The sequence below is a fragment of the Pelobates fuscus genome, chromosome 13, assembly GCF_036172605.1.
Source record: "Pelobates fuscus isolate aPelFus1 chromosome 13, aPelFus1.pri, whole genome shotgun sequence".
In the NCBI taxonomy this organism is placed as follows: Eukaryota; Metazoa; Chordata; class Amphibia; order Anura; family Pelobatidae; genus Pelobates; species Pelobates fuscus.
Window position 1 is genome coordinate 97,926,705 of NC_086329.1, and position 24,360 is coordinate 97,951,064.

At 43.4% G+C, this 24,360-nt stretch overlaps 1 protein-coding gene across 1 annotated transcript in view; it reads right to left on the minus strand.

Annotated features, from left to right (window-relative positions):
* Positions 1-24,360, minus strand: part of LOC134582660 (Fc receptor-like protein 5) — a 92,446-nt gene that overhangs the window by 38,843 nt on the left and 29,243 nt on the right. The window contains exons 4-8 of the mRNA XM_063439313.1: positions 13,928-14,209; positions 7,616-7,876; positions 6,625-6,873; positions 2,550-3,683; positions 1,219-1,500 (exon numbers count right to left, since the gene is read on the minus strand). Of these exons, the coding sequence (XP_063295383.1) occupies positions 1,219-1,500; positions 2,550-3,683; positions 6,625-6,873; positions 7,616-7,876; positions 13,928-14,209 (2,208 nt within the window). The remainder of the gene's footprint in view (positions 1-1,218; positions 1,501-2,549; positions 3,684-6,624; positions 6,874-7,615; positions 7,877-13,927; positions 14,210-24,360) is intronic.

Here is a 24,360-nt window from a genome sequence, read left to right on the forward strand (position 1 = left end):
GTGATTTTCACAGTGAGAATCGCGTGAGACTATGGCCCCTGTAGTAAAGAAATACTGTTTGTGAAGCAGTTCCAAGTGGCATTCAACCACGTCGTGGCGGCGGCCATCTTAAGCCGCAAATACAATGAGCGGTGTTTGGTCGTAGAGTTCATGGAACTCAAATAGGACAATGGACGGCGTGAACACTGCTAAACTTTACCTTTCATGGAGGTTCGGCTATTCGAACGGGAGTCGAACGGTGTTCGGTAAAAAGGAATCCATGAACAAGAGACATATAATGACTTTATCCACGAACGGCTACGTTCGGTATTTCGAACTGTACTTCGAATCCTCGAAGTAGACCGGCCACACAGCCTGATTCTCTGGAACTGTTTTGGGCATGGAACCATGCGTGCAGTCGGTCAAAATATGACTTCCATAAAATTATATGTTGGTCACCCAGATCAGGGCTATCAGGGGATTTAACAATTGTGGGGATATCATGTGTTTTGGGGGTACTTTGGGTTTTTTGTAAAATGTGTGTTTTTTTCTACCTGGAGATAATTGAATTGAAAGAGCATCTAACTCAATTATCTCCCAGGCAGAGGGGAGGGATTGTATGCTTGTTATGGGAGTGTCGTGCATTTAATCAATATTTTTATTGGTCTGTGTCTTTGTGTTGGAGTCCCCAACAAGAGTGGAGTCCCCATGTGGGCATACCTCTTGCATGGGGATTGTCATAAAAGGCCAGTGTGGAACTATTAAAATTCAGTTCTTGTTTACCCTCAACACAGAGCCTCGTCTCGTGCTTGTAGGGGTAAGCTATACCTGCTATAATCCCAGCTCTTGGGATTGCTCTTTCGAGTGTTATAATCAATAGCTTTTTTAAGAGCTGTTCCTGCTCTACTCTACAGCATTCCTCTCAATAGGGGGAAAAGAACATGTCTGGCGGCGAAACCATTCTTCTCATCAGGGAGGCCGCCACAAATTACTTAATCACTTTTCACAAATTTCAAATTTAAGGTAAATATTCAGTTAAAACAAACTGCTTCCGTTCTCAAAAATCATTTCTGCAGGATAATTATCAGAAACAATTGACGTCAGAAACATAACTGAAAAAAAACACAATCCAAAAAATAGCAGCAGAACATGAGATAAAACTGCTGATTACTCACGAAATCTGTGGAGAATCCTCACTGCTTTAAAGTGCTCTAACAAATGGTGGGATTGCACACTTACCTGCAATCTTGATATTTGATCTTCGGCTGGTTTTCTTTACACTCCTAGTTGAAGTTATTGCATCACAAGTATAATTTCCAAGCAAATCCGAGTTAAGGTTTTTAATCCTGAATGTATTAGATGCCCTAAAATCCTGCACCATCTTTCCATTTTTGTAGAACGCAAATTCTAATTCTGTGTCTGCTCTGAGCAGGGCAAGGCTTGTGTCACATGTCAGGGTCATATCAGCTCCTGGAGTCAGAGGATATGGGCTCACACTTATATGAGGAACAGAGAAGAGCTCTGGAAAAGATAAAAATGACAAATACTGTATGTATTGATTTAGCATTACAAGGGAGACGCTAACATTATTTCAAGCATATACAAACAGTCTAATGTATGCAGGTATTGGAGTTTAATTCCCGGTGGTCCAGTTGGTGCTGGGAGGATCCCTGGGGATTGTGATGACAGGATCCCAGAGGGTGCAGACCACACTACATGCTCCTTTTATCAAGTACTCAATCATAGAGTCAGAGTTACCATATCAATGCATCTGCAGCATTCTGACATATTGAATGAGCACTACGATCGCGAGGGTCAAACTTAAAGTTATTTAATATATTGCCAAAATAGCAATGTATTTATAACTGTTAATATGTGACTGACTAAAACTCCATCCCCAAAAGAGTTAATGTGAGACTGACTAATATTCCATCACTGATAGGGTAATTTCTGTCCGACCTTGTATATTGTGTATATCCCTATACCCTCCTATTCTAAGAAGATACCACCTAGTAATGTGCGCTAGATAAGTTTAACATGAATGATTTTTTTTTTTTAATGTATATTTTATTGGTTTTGTACATATGATATACATCTCTCATTATATGTGAAATAGTATGAACAAGTAACAAAGCATTGTGGTTATAAGCATAGTCATATACGGTAGTACAGTCATGAGCCTTACACATCCTTAGTTATAGTAACGGTGTCATGTGAATGCATATAATGGGCGACTTCATGCTGTATACTGCTAATTGTGTGCTGAGAGTGTCGCTTAGTGGGGCTGCCTGGCGTTGGCGTTCTCGCAGCCCTGATCTATGTGTGTGTAAGGGCAGTTAGGCGAGTAGGGCGCTGGATGTAGTACAGCTTGCCCTGTGTTTGGGATTATCTGGCCGCAGTGTAAACTCTATGTCAAAGAAAGTAGGTAAAACATTTGAAACAATTAAACAATTTAAACATCAGTGGGGAAAGCCGTCTAGCGGTGATGGCTCTGGAGGTCAAGAGAGTAGGCAGTCATCAGCCTCCGTGGATCATGGTCATTAAGTCCTCTTAATTGTTGCGTTTCATACTGCTCTTGCCGTGCTTGGGGGCAGTTGTGCCAAGGCTTTTGAGGAGAGTCTCTGGATCATCATTGGGGGTCAGAGTGATTGCCTCAGTGCCCCGATGTACCACCAGTGAGCCCGCTGTGTCCCATCTATAGCGGACAGAGAGATCTCTTAATGTCTTAGCGACTGGTGCTAGTTGCCTCCTAGCAGCAAGGACCGAGAAGGGAAGGTCACTGTAAAAGGCCACCTCGCAGCCCTCTAGTTTCACTGTCCCCAGGGTTCTAGAGCTGGCCATAATGGCGGCTCTCGCTGCAACGTCTCTGGTTGTGGCTATGGTGTCTCTGGGGGCCCCTGCTGGTGCTGCTGGTGATTTGCGCACCCAGAAAGCGGTTAAGATTATTGGGGTGTCTGTGTTACACCTGAGGCCCATTGAAGAAACAAGCCTCCGGGTGAAGGGTAGCAGGTCTTCGTCGCTCACCGTTTCAGGGATGCCCCTCATACGTATGTTGCGACGGCGGTGTCTGGACTCCAGCGAGACCACCGTATTGTGTAGGCGTTGGACCTGTTCGGTGAGCTTATCCAGCCTTTCTGTGTTATCATGTAGGTGGTTGTCCCTGCGTTTCTCTCTGGTCTCCACCTCTTGTACCCTCTGCTGTAGGATCCCAATTTCAGCCTGGGTCTCCTTTAGGTCAGCTTTCCAGACTTGTCTGAGGTCGGTTAGCAGCCTCTTGATGTCCCCTTTTGTGGACGGGGAGTCATCGTCGTCCGTGTCAGACATGTGAGGGGTGTCCTCGGGTTGGAGTGAGGTCTGCGAGTCTCTTTCGTCCTGGGACTCCTCTGAGGTTTCCAGCGCCATGTGCGGTTCCGGTGCCATCTTAGCCGGCCGCGCTTGAGTAGGCCTCTGGAAGGCGATCCGAATGTCGGGTGCCACGGGTCGCTCCACATGGATTATTTTTTTGTGTTTGCGCCCCATGTTGTCGGCTTTCGGGTGGCGGGTAAGTTGGGGGATTGTATAGCTGAAATGTCTATTTTTAGCCTCTTTATCCGTGGGGCCGAGACGGAGCTCCACAGATATGCGACCGTTCAGCTCCGTTGTCGGCCACGCCCCTCTAACATGAATGATTTGTTGTATGCTTTCACAAATGTTATATGCATGAGCTTGTTCATGAGGTTACTTAATAGTTGTCAATATTTGATTGGTAATTAATGTTACTCCCCCTAGACTCCTTATTGTGTGTTGTTATAAAACCTTGTTCTGTTTAACCCCTTAGTAAGCGCGGACGTACAGGTTACGTGATACAAATTTTTTTTTGTTAACGACCGCTGACGTACCCTGTACGTCCACAGTAAAAATTAGCGCTGGAAGCGATCGTGGTCTCTTCCAGCCACTCTAAGGGTAGTGCAGCGATGCCAAAGCAAGGTATCCTGCAATACCCCCTCACTGCCAGGCCGCCGGGTGATCACCAGCCTGGAGTGATCACTTCGGGTTGCTCCACATGGCGCCCGGCAGTGAGGCAGAGCATCGGAAGCAATCAGGCATGGATTCCGATGCTCTGTCTGTGTGCTGAGTGCCTTGAGGGGTTGAGGCACTCAATAAAATAAATTAAATTAAATTAAAAAAAATGCATAACTAATAATTCCCCCCCCAGGACCTTGGACGTACCTAGTACGTCCAAGGTAATCCTAATTACTTACCCGATCGCCGCCATTCCCCCGCCAGTGATCGGTGTTCTTCTCCACTGGGGGGGGACTGTCTCACAGTGTTTCAAAACAGTAAAACATATCAGAGCGATGACATTGTCAGTGACATTGTCAGTGACAGTGACATTGTTTGCATGTTTCACACACAAATGGCACTTTCACTGGTGATATTGTTGTGATACGTTTTACTGTTTTGAAACACTAATATTTTTGTTCAGCAAAGTCTCCCTAGTATAACAGTACCCCCCATGTACAGGTTTAATTGTGTTTTTGAAAGTTACAGGGTCAAATATAAGGCTTGATTTTCCGTTTTTGTTTTACATTGAAATTTGCCAGATTGGTTACTATCTCACTTGAACTATCTCAGAGTATTATGTTGCCTTTGAGAGCGTATGGTAGCCCAGGAATAAGAATTACCCCCATGATGGCATACCATTTGCCAAAGAAAACAACCCAAGGTATTGCAAATGGGGTATTTCAGTCTTTTTTAGTAGCCACTTAGTTACAAACACTGGCCAAAGTTAGCGTTCATAACCGTTATTTTAATCCAAAAAGAGAAGTCCTGCGCTCACTCCCATCACTACTGGGCCGGCAGCAAGGACTACAGTACACATCAGCCCCAATATATAGTAAAAACCAAAGAAAAGAAAAAGTTACCTGCGCTCTCTCCTTAATCCCTATGTATATTTAGACAAATGGAGGTCATTTAGTTGCTCCAATGGCTATTGGAGGGAATGCCCGCCTGCCAACGTCAACGTGCTCCCTATTAAGGGTTAATAAATATATAGGGGTGTATATAAGAAATACCCCTCTCTGTCTCATTAGAGATATCTTTGCCAGAAGCTCAATGAAGCAGGCTGAAGGGTCGGTGTTAGGACCCGCTTGGGGGGGTCTGCCTTGATGTTGGCAGGCGGGCATTCCCTCCAATGCCCATTGGAGCAACTAGATGACCTCCATTTGTCTAAATATACATAGGGATTAAGGAGAGAGCGCAGGTAACTTGTTCTTTTCTTTGGTTTTTACTATATATTGGGGCTGATGTGTACTGTAGTCCTTCCTGCTGGTCCAGTAGTGATGGGAGTGAGCGCAGGGCTTCTCTTTTTGTATTTGTATTTACTTTGTATCACACAGCCTGGTTAGAATGCTGCCGCCCATCCCATGTGTTCCCTATTAAGGTTTAATAAGTATACAGGGGTGTATATAAAAAATACCCCTCTCTGTCTCATTAGAGATATCTTTGCCAGAAGCCCAAGGAAACAGGCTGAAGGGTAAGTGTTAGGATCCGCTTAGGGGGGTCTGCCTTGATGTTGGCAGGCGGGCATTTTCTCCAATGGCCATTGGAGCAACTAAATAACCGTTTTTTGGCATTTTTAACACACAAACAAATATAAATGCTAACTTTGGCCAGTGTTTATGACTAAGTGGCTACTAAAAAAGACTGGACATACCCCATATTGAATACCCTGGGTTGTCTACTTTAAAAAAATATGTACATGTGAGGTGTGATTCAGAGATTTATGACAGATAACAGTTTTTACAATGTCACTATTGATACATTTTAAAAATATATATTTTGAAACAGCAATGTCCTTCTTGTACTTATAGCCCTATAATGTGCACAAAAAAAAAAAGCTAAGAACATGCTAACATTGGGTATTTCCAAACTCAGGACAAAATTTAGAAGTAATTTAGCATTGGTGTTTTTTGGTGGTTGTAGATGTGTAACAGATTTTGGGGGTCAAAGTTCAAAAAAGTGTGGGTTGTTTTACATTGTTTTCATCAGATTTTATCTTTTTTATAGTAAATTATATGATATGATATGATGAAAATAATGGTGTCTTTAGAAAGACCATTTAATGGCGAGAAAAACGGTATATAATATGTGTGGGTACAGTCAATGAGTAGGAGCAAAATTACAGCTAAACACAAACACCGCAGAAATGTAAAAAGAGCCCTGGTCCCAAATGGTAAGAAAATTGAAAAGGGTCTGGTCACTAAGGGGTTAATAAACAGTAGACAATTTCCTGAACTGACTCCCCTGTATGTATTTCAATAGTGTGGAAGGGTGTGGCTCGGTCTGGATATTACGATATACACCATGGCAGGAAATTCTGGTGATCACGACGGACACGAGAATGTTCCAACAATATTAAATACTGATTTTGCAAGGTGATAGACCTGAGGCAGAACTCAAGGGCCGTAGTGACTGTTGTGACCCTGGTTCTTCCGCCACTGTGGGACATCAGGTATCTGACATTGTATAAGGCTGTTACTATCTCACTTGAACTATCTCAGAGTGTTATACATACATGGCATACTTTGTAACAATGCTACAGAGAAACAGAGAACAAATAACAGGAAAAATATTGAACCAGAACAGAAATGCAACAGTATTTACCTTGTACAGTGACATTTACAGAGTCTTCATAATAGTCTCCATAATAGTAATTATATTTACAACGGTATGTACCCGAATCAGATGTTTCTGCATTATTAAGATGGAAATTAGAGCCAGAGTCTGACTGAAGGAGCTTATCTCTGTGGTAGAAACGTGGGGGAAAATCTGAATATTTCGTCTTCTTGTTACATTCCAATTTCAGGTAGTCCCCTTCATACACAGAATTCGGTGCCTGCAGGATGAAATCATCTAAAATACAAAAATTGTAAATATGTATGTAAATGAACCTTCCTGGACACATGTATCTGTATTTCCATCTAGCTGTGTGTGTATATATGTGGCTATGTGTCTACGTTTCTGTTTGACCTCATAAAACATCTTGATAAGTATTTTACCTGTGGGAATCTCATGTGGAACTGGTGATCAGACCAGGGTTACGTATTTGTAGTCTAAATTAATTTTCACTATAGAAAAAGGTCACCCAAATATAAAATGTTATCTAAACAAATCAAGATTGAAATATTTTAATGGACACTATAGTCACTAGAGCCATATGTGTCTAAGGTGTTTAAAAACAAACAAACAAACAAACAAACAAACAAACAAACAAATAAAACCTTAGACTCTAAAGGTTTTTTTTTTCTCTAAACACCTTAGACCCACCTGGGTAATCAGTAAATCCTGGACTGGTAGGTGAGCCTTGAGGAGAGGGTTGAGGAGCACTGATCTAAAGCATTGTTAGCACTGCAAATGCTGCATTTTCAGAGAAAATGCAGTGTTTATATTGCTGCCTAGTAACAAGTCTAGGAGCAGTCACTGTAGTCATCAAAAATCATTGCACTGATCTTGGTTCGATGTTCAAGTTTCCTAAAGCTCTTAAACTGTAGCAAGCAATTGGGTACAATAATGCTGTTTCTTCTAGAATACTCTGCTTTGTGAATCAATAATTAAGGCAGAAATAATAATTAAGCTGCGCAGCAGGTTAACTCACTGTTACGGACATCCAGTGTGATAGGATCACTGAAACCACTGCTGCGGGTTTGGCACTGGTAAAACCCACTGTCGTCCGTTATGGCAGATTGGATTTTAAATGTCTTCTCACTTTTAGATATCTTTTGTTTGTCTTTATACCAATAATATTTCTGTTTTTCTTGTTCATTAAATCCCACATTACAGGTCAGAGTTACAGATTCACCTGTGAATATCTTCCCCCAATCTGGTGTGAGGGAAATCACAGGTCTGGCCATAGTTCCTACAAAAGAAAAACAAAACAAATATTAAATTAGGAATATAACACAAGACACAAAAATAATTCAGAATAACCGGGACTAGCCTCATTGAGATACCAGATACTCAAATAATATTAATATAAAAAAGTATTTAATAAAATTGAAACAAACCCGATGATTTTGACTAATTTATTTTAAAAATGTAAAAACTGATCACCTTCAAGGTGAAAAATAGTCCTTGTCATGAAGACATTCATTGCCCATCAAAATTTGTATTTTCTTGCCTTTTGAGTTTATCTTCTTAAATATATATTCATTAACAATTCTGTGGCCATTAGTAAGATAATGGGAACAGTTTGCTTCACATCCCTCAAATTAAACAAGAATAGTGATTAGAGATGTCCCGAATAGTTCGCTGGCGAATAGTTCCTGGCGAACATTGCCTGTTCATGTTCACCACGGCGGGTGAAAATATGCGATGTTCGGTCCACCCCCTATTCGTCATCATTGAGTAAACTTTGACCCTGTACCTCACAGTCAGCAGACACATTCCAGCCAATCAGCAGCAGACCCTCCCTCCCAGACCCTCCCACCTCCTGGACAGCATCCATTTTAGATTCATTCGGAAGCTGCATTCTTAGTGAGAGGAGGGACAGTGTAGCTGCTGCTGATTTAATAGGGAAATCGATAGCTAGGCTAGTTTATTTAGTGTCCACTACAGTCCTGAAGGACTCATCTGATCTCTGCTGTAAGGACAGCACCCGAAAAAGCCCTTTTTAGGGCTAGAACATCAGTCTGCTTTTTTTTTTTTTCCTGTGTAATCTAATTGCAGTTGCCTGCCTGCCAGCGTGTATGTCAGGCTCACAGCGTATACTGTGCCCACTTGCCCAGTGCCACCACTCATATCTGGTGTCACAATAGCTTGCATTTAAAAAAACAAAAACTTTTTTGACTGTGAAATAATAGCAGTCAGTTTCCTTCCCACGTGAGCGTTTCAGGGCCTGCCAGGGCACAGTGTCACACCAGTGCAACTCATATCTAGTGTAACAGTAGTGTACATTTAAAAAAAAAAAAAAAAAAAAAAACACTTTTTTGACTGTGAAATAATAGCAGTCAGTTTCTTTCACGCGTGTGCGTTTCAGGGCCTGCCAGAGCACAGTGTCACACCAGTGCAACTCATATCTGGTGTAACAGTAGTGTACATTTAAAAAAAATTTTTTTGACTGTAATAGATTGAATAGCAGTTAGTTGTCTGCAAGCGTGTGTCAGGCCTACAGCGTCTACTCTGCCAACTTCTGCCAGTGCACAGTGCCACTCATATCTGTTGTCACAGTAGCTTGCACGCATAGTACCACTAATCGGAAAAAAATGACAGGCAGAGGCAGGCCACCCCGCAGGGGCCGTCGTGGTCGTGGTGCTGTGATTCCCTTTGGCCCTAGAATAATGCCCAGTGTTCAGAGGCCACGTACCCTGAACTCAAAAAGTTCTGAGGACATAGTTGACTGGCTAACACAGGACACCCAATCTTCTACAGCTTCCGCTCGGAACCTTGACGCAACATCCTCCTCCAGCTTAGCTTCAGGCAACTCTCAAGTTACCACTCGCCTGCCTGCCGCCACCACCAACACTAGCACCACAGCCGCTTCACTTGATCTGTCAGAGGAGTTATTTACACATCGGTTGGAAGAAATGAGTGATGCGCAACCATTATTGCCAGAGGATGTAGATAACAGGGATATGGCTCAGTCAGGCAGCATTACACACATGGACGTACGGTGTGATGATGATGATGATGTTGTACCCGCTGCTGCTTCCTTTGCTGAGTTGTCAGATACAAGTGAAGCGGTTGATGATGACGATGCGTCCCTGGATGTCACGTGGGTGCCCGCTAGACGAGAAGAAGAACAGGGGGAAAGTTCAGATGGGGAGACAGAGAGGAGGATAAGACGAGTTGGAAGCAGGGGGAGGTCGTCGCAAGGAGCTAGTGGCACAGTCAGACAGCATGCATCGGCACCCGGGGTCAGCCAGACAGCACACCAATCAACGCATGCTGTTGCCACCACCAGAATGCCGTCATTGCAGAGCTCAGCAGTGTGGCATTTTTTGTGTGTGTCTGCCTCTGACAACAGCGATGCCATTTGCAACCTGTGCCAAAAGAAACTGAGTCGTGGGAAGTCCAACACCCACCTAGGTACAACTGCTTTGCGAAGGCACATGGTCGCACATCACAAACGCCTATGGGATCAACACATGAGTACCATCAGCACACAAACTCAAAGCCGCCATCCTCCTCCTGGTCCAGCATCTTCAGCCACGTCAACCACTGCTGTCCTTGTTGCCCCCTCTCAACCATCCGCCACTCCGTCTCTCGCCTTGAGCAGTTCCTGCTCATCTGCCCACAGTCAGGTGTCTGTCAAGGACATGTTTGAGCGTATCAAGCCAATGTCACAAAGTCACCCCCTTGCTAGGCATCTGACAGCTGGCTTGTCTGAACTCTTAGCCTGCCAGCTTTTACCATACAAGCTGGTGGAGTCTGAGGCGTTCCAAAAATTTGTAGCTACTGGGACACCGCAGTGGAAGGTACCCGGCCGAAATTTCTTTTCAAAAAAGGCAATCCTCAACCTGTACTCGATTGTGCAAAAGGAAGTAATGGCATGTCTGGCACACAGTGTTGGGGCAAGGGTCCATCTGACCACTGATACCTGGTCTGCAAAGCATGGTCAGGGCAGGTATATCACCTACACTGCGCATTGGTTAAACCTGCTGACGGCTGCCAAGCATGGAATGCATGGCTCTGCAGAGGAGTTGATGACACCGCCACGACTTGCAGGCAGGCCTGCTGCCACCTCCTCTACTCCTCCTACTCCATCCTCTTCCATAACCTCCTCGGCTGAGTCCTCTTCTACTGCTGCGTCTTGCTCCACATCAACGGCACCCCCCCCCCAGCTCCCCAGGTGCTATTCACAATCCCTATTCTGCTGTGTGTCAGTGTGTATCATGGTCTCTGAGGACAGGTGTGAATCCATATCTGCCAAGTGACCCTATGTAGGGGTAACAGTCTCTATTCTGCTCTGTGTCAGTGTGTATCATGGGCTCTGAGGACAGGCACCCCCCCAGCTCCCCAGGTACTATTCCACATCCCGGATACGGCAGTGTCATGCCGTCTTGGGGTTGACTTGCCTGAAAGCAGAGAGTCACACCGGACCAGCACTCCTGTCCGCCCTGAACGCACAGGTGAATCAGTGGCTGACTCCGCACCAACTGGAGATCGGCAAAGTGGTTTGTGACAACGGAAGAAATTTGTTGGTGGCATTGAATTTGGGCAAGTTGACACATGTGCCGTGCATGGCACGTGTGTAATCTGATCGTACAACGCTTTGTGCATAAGTACCCAGGCTTACAGGACGTCCTGAAGCAGGCCAGGAAGGTGTGTGCCCATTTCAGGCGTTCCTACACGGCCATGGCGCACTTTTCAGATATCCAGTGGCGAAACAACATGCCAGTGAGGCACTTGATTTGCAACAGCCCAACACGTTGGACTTCAACACTCCTAATGTTCGACCGCCTGCTCGAACAAGAAAAAGCCGTTAACGACTATTTGTATGACCGGGGTGCTAGGACAGCCTCTGCGGAGCTGGGAATTTTGTTGCCACGTTACTGGATGCTCATGCGCAATGCCTGTAGGCTCATGCGTCCTTTTGATGAGGTGACAAACCTAGTCAGTCGCACCGAAGGCACCATCAGCGACATCATACCATTTGTTTTCTTCCTGGAGCGTGCCCTGCGAAGAGTGCTGGATCAGGCCGTAGATGAGCGTGAAGAGGAAGAGTTGTGGTCACCACCAGAAACAGCCTTATCAGCATCGCTTGCTGGACCTGCGGCAACGCTGGAAGAGGATTGTGAGGAAGAGGAGTCAGAGGAGGAATGTGGCTTTAAGGAGGAGGAAGACCAACCACAACAGGCATCCCAGGGTCCTCGTTGTCACCTATCTGGTACCCGTGGTTTTGTACGTGACTGGGGGGAAGAACATACCTTCAGTGAGATCACTGAGGACGAGGAACGGGACATGAGTAGCTCGGCATCCAACCTTGTGGGGTCTTTCATGCTGTCGTGCCTGTTGAGGGACCTTCGTATAAAAAGTCTGAAGGAGAACGACCTGTACTGGGTGTCCACGCTACAAGACCCCCGGTATAAGCAGAAAGTGCCTAAAATGTTACCGAATTACCGCAAGTCGGAAAGGATGCAGCAGTTCCAAAATAAATTAAAAAGTATGTCTCAAACAGCATATAAGGGTGATGTCACAGCACAACGGGAATCTAACAGGGGAAGAGGTGAAAGTAATCCTCCTCCTCCCACGACCACGCCGGCAAGGACAGGACGCTTTACAGACGTGTTGTTGATGGAGGACATGCAGAGCTTTTTAAGTCCTACGCATCGCCACAGCCCTTCGGGGTCCACCCTCAGAGAACGACTCGACCGACAGGTAGTAGACTACCTCGCCTTAACTGCAGATATCGACACTCTGAGGAGCTATGAACCCCTTGACTACTGGGTGTGCAGGCTTGACCTGTGGCCTGAGCTATCCCAATTTGCGATAGAACTTCTGGCCTGCTGAGATGAGCTGCCTTGGGCTAAAAATGGTCCACACGCTGCTGTATTTTATCTCTGAATGCCGGATGTCTTGCGTGACTTATCCGCCACCAACTAGGGTTCAAGCCGCAATGTTTTAGGGTACTTTCTGCCTGGGAAACAAACATAAATTTTTCTAGCCGCTGCTACAGCAGCGGCTGCAACAATACCTAATTTTTCAGGCATGTGTACATGCCTAATTTTTCTGGCCTCTGGTGCTGCACTGTGGCTTCAAAAACCAACCAAAAAAAAGGCACATAACAGGGATTAAACTGATAGGAATAGTACTACTTAACACACCACTCCTATCTGGTGGCACATTAGATTGCACGCGCAGTGCCCCAAATTTGAAGTAGGAGGTCCGACCAAGCATCTTTTTCCATCTCCCGGTTCCTAAAATCGATGCCATATACACGTCCCCTGATAGGGGACGTAACAGGGATTAAACTGAAAGAATAGAACTACTTAACACACCACTCCTATCTGGTGGCACATTAGATTGTACGTGCAGTGCCCCAAATTTGAAGTAGGAGGACCGACCAAGCATCTTTTTCCATCTCCTGGTTCCTAAAATCGATGCCATATACACGTCCCCTGATAGGGGACGTAACAGGGATTCAACTGATAAGAATAGTACTACTTAACACACCTTATAATAACGCAGAGAGAGGAGTCTGAAGAAGATGAGTCAGAGGAGGAAGGTGGCTTTGAGGAGGTGGAAGACCAAACACAGCAGGCGTCCCAGGGGGCTTGTTGTCACCTTTCGGGGACCCTTGGTGTTGTACGTGGCTGGGTGGAGGAAGAGACCTTCAATGAAATCAGTGAGGACAAGGAACGGGACATGGCTAGCTTGGTATCCAACCTTGTGCAAATAGGGAGTTTGCGGTTGTGCAAATGGACTGTTTGCGGTTGTTTGCGGTGCGTTAAACGGGGAGTTTGGTCTGTCACTGTGAAGCGGGCGTAACCCTTACACTACCTGATCGATACAACATCATACCTGATGTTTTAAAGCACATTATTCCAAACAATTTAGGAATGTCAGGTGATTTATGCCCTTTACGGATTAAAACCAGACTCTGCATCAACTATGTAATTTTCCATGGGAGTTTTGCCATGGATCCCCCTCCGGCATGCCACAGTCCAGGTGTTAGTCCCCTTGAAACAACTTTTCCTTCACTATTGTGGCCAGAAAGAGTCCCTGTGGGTTTGAAAATTCGCCTGCCTATTGAAGTCTATGGCGGTTCGCCCTGTTCTCACGTTCGCGAACATTTGCGGAAATTCGCGTTCGCCATTTGCGAACTGAAAATTTTATGTTCGCGACATCTCTAATAGTGATACAAACAGCAGAACAATATTTGATACAATATGACATGTGGGACACCCAAACCTCCTTGAACTTGATTCTATATTCTAATTGCCTAGATTAGGGATCATTGTTCACTCACCTTCAATTTTGATATTTATTTTTTGGCTGGATTTCCTTACACTGTCGGTTGCAGTCCTCACTTCACATGTATAATCTCCAGAGTGATACAGTTTAATAGATTTAACTCTGTATTGATTGGATTTACCAAATTCCTGCACTTTCTGACCATTTCGGTAGAAGGCAACCTGCAGTTCTGTGCCCATTTTGTATGGAGCAAGCCTTGTGGCACATGTCAAGGTCATGGGAGCACCTACTGTGAGCTGAATTTGATCCATGTTTAATACTGGATCAGAGAAAATGTCTAGAAAAGACAACAAAGAAATGTAAAATGAAATGAAAATTACAAGAAGACAAAAGCTGAAATAAATCTGTAATATATATTGGATGTATCAAAGAAAGTGTCTCTGGCGCAAAATCAAACTAAGGCGCAAATTGATAACACATAGTAACATTTTAAAGTGTAAAAATATATTGTGTTTACTCTAAAGATGGAGAAAACACTTGCATAATGCATTTAGAGAAAAACAGGAAATTAAGAGTATAAGGAAGAGAACCGTCAGAAAATGTAATTAAATATAGAAAAAAATATTATAAAAATTCCTAAAAAGGAAGGGGTATTGAAGACTAATGTAAAAACATCATTATATAAAGGTCAACAGAAAAGGCAATACTCTTCCTATTCGGAAGTAGTTACAAAAAGGAAGGGAACTTCCAAGAGTGGTTTCTTCTCCTAATAAAGAGTTGACTGGAATCATCCCCTTTAGAAATGAGAGAGACTCCAGAAAAAAGGAAGAAGGAATTCAGAGGATGTAGAGGAGGTATAAAAAAATAATAAGAAAATAGTTGTTCAGTATAAGAAAATATTAATAATATAAAAGACCAAGAAGTTTTAAATAATTCAGGAGTAGGTATTTTTCATTTATCCGGTATGAATGTAAATAAATATGAATTGGAGGTCCTTAAAAGGGGTTTAAATTTTGCCTCTGATACCAAACTTAAAGGAACACTATACTGCCCGGAAACCAAGCTTGTTTTCCTGGCAATATAGGGTTATTAGGTGCCCCCTCCCACAGAGCCCCCCTCCCACTTCAGCCACTTACCTTAATCCAGTGCCGGGCTCCCTCAGAGCCCCGCGCGCATTCACACTGCCTATAGAAAAGCATTATTCAATGCATTCCTATGGACGTCCAGTGTGAGTTCAATGCAATTTTCGCTTTGAGGACCGCGGAAGCACCTCTATTAGCTTTCAGGGAGACAGCCACTAGAGGCTATTATCCCTCAATGTAAACATAGCGGTTTCTCTGAAACTGCTATGTTTTCAGCAGCAGGGTTAAAACTAGGGGCACCCAGACCACGTCATTAAGCTGAAGTGGTCTGCATGCCTATAGTGGTCCTTTAATTGGTTTGACATTTTTATGGATATACAAAAATGTACAACAACAAAAACTATAAAAAGGCATTTTGAAAAAAATGAAGCCATATCTCTACACATACAGATTCCTTCCACCATGATCACTTCAAAAAGCAGACGTGACTCTTTGGTGGAGTATGGTCACTTTTCTGGAATTTACACCACTGGATAATATATTGAAAATATTCTATAACTAGTTTTAATCTTTTTAGAAGCTCCAATTTCTTTTAATTGTATCCAAAATATTTAGCAACGTACCGTATTTATCAGCGTATAACACGCACCGGCGTATAACACGCACCTCATTTTCAGAAGGAAATTCCAGGAAATTTCCCCACCTCTCATAGTGTCCCCCCCCCTTTCCATAGTATTCTCCCCTCATCCCATAGTGTCCCCCCCTTCCATAGTATTCTTCCCCCCTCCCATAGTGTTCTCCCCCCCATAGTGTCCCCCCCTCATCCCATAGTGTCCCCCCCTTCCATAGTATTCTCCCCCCCTCCCATAGTGTTCCCCCCTTTCCATAGTATTCTCCACCCCCTCCCATAGTGTCCCCCCCTCATCCCATAGTGTTCCCCCCCCTTTCCATAGTGTCCCCCCTCCCATAGTATTCTTCCCCCCCATAGTATTCTTCCCCCCCCTCCCATAGTGTTCCCCTCCCATAGTGTCCCCTAGTGCACTTTCCCTCTTGTCCCATAATTACTTACCTGTCTTGAAGCGTGGGCCGGCTTCACAGCACGCACCGCGGTACTGGAACTTCAATTTCAGGTTATGGTTTCCGGCGGGACTGAAAGGAAGTGTGCACACTATTGTGTGCACACTTCCTTTCAGTCCCGCCGGTACTGGAACTTCAGTTTCAGGTTCCGGTAGGACTGAAAGGAAGTGTGCACACTATTGTATGCACACTTCCTTTCAGTCCCGCCGGTACTGGAACTTCAATTTCAGGTTCCGGTTTCCGGCGGGACTGAAAGGAAGTGTGCACACTATTGTGTGCACACTTCCTTTCAGTCCCGCCGGAAACCGGAACCTGAAATTATAGTTCCAGTACCGCGGTGAGCGCTGTGAAGCCGGCCCGCGCTTCAAGACAGGTAAGTAATTATGGGATATCGGCGTATTATTTATTATTTATTATTGCCATTTATATAGCGCCAACAGATTCCGTAGCGCTTATAACACGCACCCACGATTTCCCCCCTATTTTGAGGGGGAAAAAGTGCGTGTTATACGCTGATAAATACTGTACTTCATGATCCAGTTCAGACAAGGTAAAGCTAGGGCAAAAAGTGCAAATGAAGAGGAAACAAAAACTTTGTTTCATTTATCCTCCTCTCTGTCTTCTCTCTATGCTGACTGCCAGGTGCAAAGGTCAGAGCTTAGTACAATGACTGACAGGGAGCTGAGATGGAGGCATCCAGTCGCAAGATAAAGAGGCGCAGATTTCAACATTTCATTTTGTTTTTCACATCTTCATACATTCACATTCAGGGATGGACTGGGGATACAAATCAGCCCTGGAAAAAAAATGTATGCCAGCCCCATAAGTCATTGCGCCATATAATGTTGCATGTAATATGTAAGGCTATGTCTTGCCAGTGCCACCTATCTCAAATATATATTGCTTTTTCTAATATAAAATATTGGTCCTTTCAGAGTAGAACGTTTAATTATACAGTAAGCATACTCATATGCAGACACAGACAATCTCACTGACACACACAAGCTCAGATACACAGCCTCATAGACAAACAATCTCACTGATATACATAAGCTCACTGACATAAAAACATAAGCTCACTCACGAGCAGGCACACACACACACATGCAAGCAAGCTCACTCACTAGTAGGCGCACGCACACACAAAAACACACAGTTTAATGTAGTGGTTCTGGTGTCTATAGCTTGTCCCTGCAGGCTTTTCAATGTAAACACTGACTTTTCAGAGAAAAGGCAGTGTTTACATTGCTTCCTAGTGATACCTCTAGTGACAGCCACTCAGACGGTCATTAGAGGTGCTTCCTGTGTCAGTGCTGCACAGTGTGCAGCACCTATATTCAGGGCCTCCACACTCTGGAGGCGCTGAACGTTCCCCATAGAGATACATTGATTCAATGCATCTCTATGAGGAGATGCTGATTGGTGTAGCGTTTTGCAGCCAGTCCTATGGCAAAGCATTGAATTGGCTGAGATCATCAAGCCTGATGGAAAAAAAAGGTGAGTAAAAACACTATTTTTAAACATACACAGACACAGAAACACACATATACCATGACAGACACACACACCTTGACACAGACAGACCATGACACAGACAGACGGGGCCGCCATCAGGGGTTGACAACCATGATAGTAAACATGGGCCCGGCGGCCATGGGGGGCCCAGACTGCTCTGGCAGTCCCGGGCCCCACTTTCCCTCTCTGCACACATAGATAGCGAATATCGCTATCTATGTGTGCAGCTGCGGGCCCCCGGCTCCCTGTTACCGCAGAGGGGGCCCAGCACACAGCTTCTTCACACGCAGTTCATTGCCTCCAATAACTCTTGCGAGACCCGCGGCTTCTGAGCGTTGCCACGGGTTACCATGGCAACGCTCCGCGCGGCTGTGTGCTTGGCCCCCTCTGCAGTAACAGGGAGCCGCGGGCCCCACCATGCCACTTTACTAACAGGGATGGAATCTCCCCCCCTCCCTGGACACAGGTAAGCAGGGAGGGGGAATAACATTTAATTTATTATAAAATATATATTATAAAATGAATTTGAAAATGCCCCTTTCCCCACCCTTACCCCTCCGCAGATTGCACATTTACACACACACTGCATACACTACACTGACACACACTCTGCATCCACTACACTGACACACACTCTGCATCCACTACACTGACACCCACACTGCATCCACTACACTGACACACACACACTGCATCCACTAACACAACGCACACTGCTGTAACGGATCACCTGGCACCCTGACTGGGTACCTCCATTGAAGGATGCTCCTAGCGCTTCTTGAGGACCCCAAGCACTCTGGACGATAGCACAACCACCGCAGACCGAACCTCTCTTCCTTCAAAGCAAAGCAGGAACAAGTTCTTAGAAGAGTTTAGGAGTGATTAAAGCAAGGGAATATGCAGAGCATATCAATCCCTTGTAGTAGATTCCCCCAATAAGAGACAGGACTCCAGATTGAGAGTGAAGTAGAACTGTGTAAAACTTTATTTTCCTTGGGACTAGCCCATATGGTCATTACATTAACATTGCTGTGAAAGCTCAATAAAATTACAAACAGTCAAATCATAGCAGGCAACATACAGTGACTTATTATAACACAATGGCAAATTTTTAAAAGAGGTGGGGGAGACAATAATTAACAGAAAATATCTCACATGCCTGCAGAATTAGCAATATGCAAATCTACCCAAATATGCAAATGAACCAGTCTTGCTATTTAGGTAGTGCATATTGCTGTTGCTACCAACAGAGGGCACTAGACAAGCTCTATAGCCAAATCCACCTAGTTGGTAGCAAACCTCAGCAGTAGAGGAGAGCAGGCAATACATCCCAGGGGCCATAGTCACATGGCAGGAGGCTGGCAATCAGTCTTCTCCAATGCCCAGAGGCGAGGCTGGTTCCTCCACAACTGCATCCACTCCACTGACACACACTGCATCCACTAACATAACACACACTGCATCCACTCCACTGACACACATACTGCATCCACTCCACTGACACACATTGCATCCACTCCACTGACACACACACACTGCATCCACTACACTGACACACACACACTGCATCCACTAACACAACACACACACTGCATCCACTACACTGACACACACTGCATCCACTACACTGACACACACTCTGCATCCACTAACACAACACACACACTGCATCCACTCAACTGACACACACACTGCATACACTAACACAACACACACTGCATCCACTCCACTGACACATACACTGCATCCACTACACTGACACACACACTGCATCCACTAACACAACACACACACTGCATTCACTCCACTGACACGCACACTGCATTCACTCCACTGACACACACACTGCATCCACTACACTGACACGCACTCTGCATCCACTACACTAACACACACTCTGCATACACTACACTGACACACACACTGCATACACTAGTACAACACACACACTGCATACACTACACTGACACACACACTGCTTACACTACACTGACACACACACACTGCATACACTAGTACAGCACACACACTGCATACACTATACTGACACGCACACTGCATACACTAGTAAAGAGGGTTATCATACATGTGGGAGCTGTGTCAGCTGTAATCATAAAATCAAGAGCACCATAAGCTTTGAGAGTACAGTTAACAAGAAAAAGTTTAAGATCAAAGGCAGTCTGTCCTGTTTTTCGACACATATTGTATACCTACTCACATGTGGGTGTGGGATGCAGTATGTGGGAAGGACAGGAAGAAAGGCCAAAGTTAGATTCCAGGAGCATAGACGTAACATCAGAAACCATTTGTTAACTCACTCAGTGCCGGTGCACTGTAACAAATGCCCACTTTTCAACTTTAATACCCTACAATGTACCATCATCGAACAAGTAGCTCTAGATGATAGGGGAGGTGACTTGATGCTATTATTGAGAAAGAGAGAGGGATATTGGATACATACCCTGCAAACCATGCAACCAAGGGGACTTAACGTTGATTTTGATTTGGTTTGTTTTCTTTAAATAATATTTCATTTTTAAGTAATAATTTTTATATATACACATTTTTGCACCTCTTTTGCCTTCAACCTGAATTATGATTGATATAGGATGGGTCAATAAGTATATATAAACATGGAGGAATATAATGCACTTTTAATTGTATTTTCATTTGTAATTTTATTTAATTCTATTTATTTACATATATTTTCTCCATATTGTTATTAAGGGTTTACAGATAGATGTGAGGGAGATTTATCCCTTTTATAAAATACTACAATGTCTAAACATCATTAAGATTGTTACACATTATCGTTAAATCATCTTTCTCATTTATGGTTGTTTCCTGCTCTTTAACGAGCGGTGGAACGCATATCAGGTGGAACGCACAGATGACTCCGGAAGATAGACGTGAGTCGCATATCCGGTTGCGTCATCAGTGCGCACCCGGAAATACTGCAGACGGACGAACCCGGAAGCGAATTAACCATTGGAGGAGACCACGGGCGTGCCGCAACTAGATGGATTTAAAAAGGGCCACCAGCACTACATGGACGAATATACCTACAACAAAAGGACGTTTTTGCCCCTGAGGAAGTTCAAGGACATTTGAACGAAACGCGTAGGGCTTTTTATAGTGTTTCAGAGTTTTTTATTGTTTGTATTAGGCTGTTTTATTTATTCTTACTACTTCAACTGGGAAAAGTTGATCCTGTGTTTCATCCTGTGATCCTGAGACCGGTTGATCCTATATGCCTGTTTGCCACTTCAACATTGTAAGTGTGCCTTTATATTAAAGTGTATTCTTTTACCAAGATACTCTGCACTATTTTGTTTTTTATTCCTTTCCATGTATATGATGATGGTCCATCTACCCTGAGATACTCACCGTCTTATACGATATGCCTACAATCAATTTTGGTTTGTGAGTGTGAACTACTATTTAATTTCCACTCCCCCTCAAAAGTTAACAGTATTATGCTATGTTTGTTTCTGTTATTATTGTATCGTAGATCCATTGTTACCCATATCTATTGAGGACCTGGAGGAGTCCTTATCTGCCATACATTTAGTGCAAGGGTAATTTTTTGTTGTTAACTATTACCCACTAAAAGTGTGTCCTATCCACTAGGAGGTGTATCTGTACTTTCTATATTTTGCTATACACTAGTAAAACACACACACTGCATACACTACGCTGACACACACACACACTGCATACACTAGTACAACACACACACTGCATACACTACACTGCCACACTCACAAACCTACATAGAAACATAGAAACATAGAATGTGACGGCAGATAAGAACCATTCGGCCCATCTAGTCTGCCCAGTTTTCTAAATACTTTCATTAGTCCCTGGCCTTATCTTATAGTTAGGATAGCCTTATGCCTATCCCACGCATGCTTAAACTCCTTTACTGTGTTAACCTCTACCACTTCAGCTGGAAGGCTATTCCATGCATCCACTACCCTCTCAGTAAAGTAATACTTCCTGATATTATTTTTAAACCTTTGTCCCTCTAATTTAAGACTATGTCCTCTTGTTGTGGTAGTTTTTCTTCTTTTAAATATAGTCTCCTCCTTTACTGTGTTGATTCCCTTTATGTATTTAAATGTTTCTATCATATCCCCCCTGTCTCGTCTTTCCTCCATGCTATACATGTTAAGATCCTTTAACCTTTCCTGGTAAGTTTTATCCTGCAATCCATGAACCAGTTTAGTAGCCCTTCTTTGAACTCTCTCTAAGGTATCAATATCCTTCTGAAGATAGGGTCTCCAGTACTGTGTACAGTACTCCAAGTGAGGTCTCACCAGTGTTCTGTACAATGGCATGAGCACTTCCCTCTTTCTACTGCTAATACCTCTCCCTATGCAACCAAGCATTCTGCTAGCATTTCCTGCTGCTCTATTACATTGTCTGCCTACCTTTAAGTCATCAGAAATAATCACCCCTAAATCCCTTTCCTCAGATGTTGAGGTTAGGACTCTATCAAATATTCTGTACTCTGCCCTTGGGTTTTTACGTCCAAGATGCATTATCTTGCACTTATCCACATTAAATGTCAGTTGCCACAACTCTGACCATTTTTCTAGTTTACCTAAATCATTTTCCATTTGGCTTATCCCTCCTGGAACATCAACCCTGTTACATATCTTAGTATCATCCGCAAAAAGACACACCTTACCATCAAGACCTTCTGCAATATCACTAATAAAAATATTAAAGAGAATGGGTCCAAGTACAGATCCCTGAGGTACCCCACTGGTGACAAGCCCAAGCTTCGAATATACTCCATTGACTACAACCCTCTGTTGCCTGTCACTCAGCCACTGCCTTACCCATTCAACAATATTGGAATCCAAACTCAAAGATTGTAGTTTGTTGATAAGCCTTCTATGTGCAACAGTGTCAAAAGCCTTACTGAAATCGAGGTAAGCAATGTCCACTGCACCACCCTGATCTATAATTTTAGTTACCCAATCAAAAAAATCAATAAGATTAGTTTGGCATGATCTCCCTGAAGTAAACCCATGTTGTCTCTGATCTTGAAATCCATGTGTTTTTAGATGTTCAACAATCCTATCCTTTAACATGGTTTCCATCACTTTCCCCACTACTGAAGTTAGGCTTACTGGCCTATAGTTGCCCGACTCCTCCCTATTACCTTTCTTGTGAATGGGCACAACATTCGCTAACTTCCAATCTTCTGGGACTACTCCTGTTATCAATGATTGGTTAAATAAATCTGTTAATGGTTTTGCTAGTACACCACTAAGCTCTTTTAATAGCTTTGGGTGTATTCCATCAGGTCCCATTGACTTATTTGTCTTTACTTTTGACAGTTGAAATAGAACCTCTTCCTCTGTAAACTCACGTGTAATAAATGACTCATTTATCCTTTTTCTTAACTGAGGTCCCTTTCCTTCATTTTCATCTGTAAATACCGAACAAAAATATTCATTGAGGCAGTCAGCTAGACCTTTATCCTCATCTACATACCTTCCTTCTTTTGTTTTTAATCTAACTAATCCTTGTTTTACTTTTCTTTTCTCATTTATGTATCTAAAAAAGGTTTTGTCCCCCTTTTTTACTGACTGTGCTATTTTCTCTTCTGTGTGTGATTTGGAAGCTCTTATAACTTGCTTAGCCTCTTTCTGCCTAATCTTATAGGTCATTCTGTCTTCCTCACTCTGGGTTTTTTTATAATTACTAAATGCTAACTTTTTGTTTTTTACCATTTTGGCTACATCTGTGGAGTACCACAGTGGTTTCTTGAATTTTTTGCTTTTACTGACAAGCCTAATGCAATTTTCTGTTGCCTTCAGTAGTGCAACTTTTAAATAATCCCATTTCTTTTGGACTCCATTTAAATTGCTCCAGTCTGATAATGACTCCTTTACACATATTCTAATTTTGGAAAAGTCTGTTTTTCTAAAGTCTAAAACTTTTGTTTTTGTGTGGTGTGACTCTGTCACTGTTCTTATATTAAACCACACTGACTGATGATCACTGGATCCTAAACTTTCACCTACAGTAATATCTGATACCAAATCTCCATTTGTTAACACTAAATCTAGTATGGCCTCTTTACGAGTTGGCTCCTCAACGACTTGTTTTAGAGACAATCCCAGTAGGGAGTTTAGAATATGTGTGCTCCTGGCACAAGTAGCTATTTTTGTTTTCCAATTTACATCAGGAAGATTAAAGTCACCCATGATGATAACTTCCCCCTTCATTGTCATTTTAGCTATTTCTTCAACTAGTAGATTATCTAACTCTTCAATTTGTCCTGGGGGCCTATAAATCACACCTACACGAGTTACTGTGTGATTACCAAATTCTAACGTAACCCAAACGGACTCTATGTTCGCCTCACTAACCTTTATTAGACTAGATTTTATGCTATTCTTTACATACAGGGCCACCCCTCCCCCTTTCTTGCCTTCCCTGTCTTTTCTATATAAAGAGTACCCTGGTATTGCTATGTCCCAGTCATTTTTCTCATTATACCATGTCTCAGTAACAGCGACTAAATCTACACTATCAGTTGCCATTATTGCCACAAGTTCATGGATCTTATTCCCTAAACTGCGAGCATTTGTAGACATGACTCTAAGCTTATCATTTTTTAACACACTTGCTACAGGCACCTTCTGTCCTTGTTTTGGGGGACAATTGGATTGATGTTTTATCACCCTTTTGCCCCCCCCTCTTAGTTTAAATACATCCTAGCAAAACCTCTGAACTGCTCACTGAGAACATTTGTTCCCTTTTGAGAAAGATGCAAACCATCTTTTTTGTACAG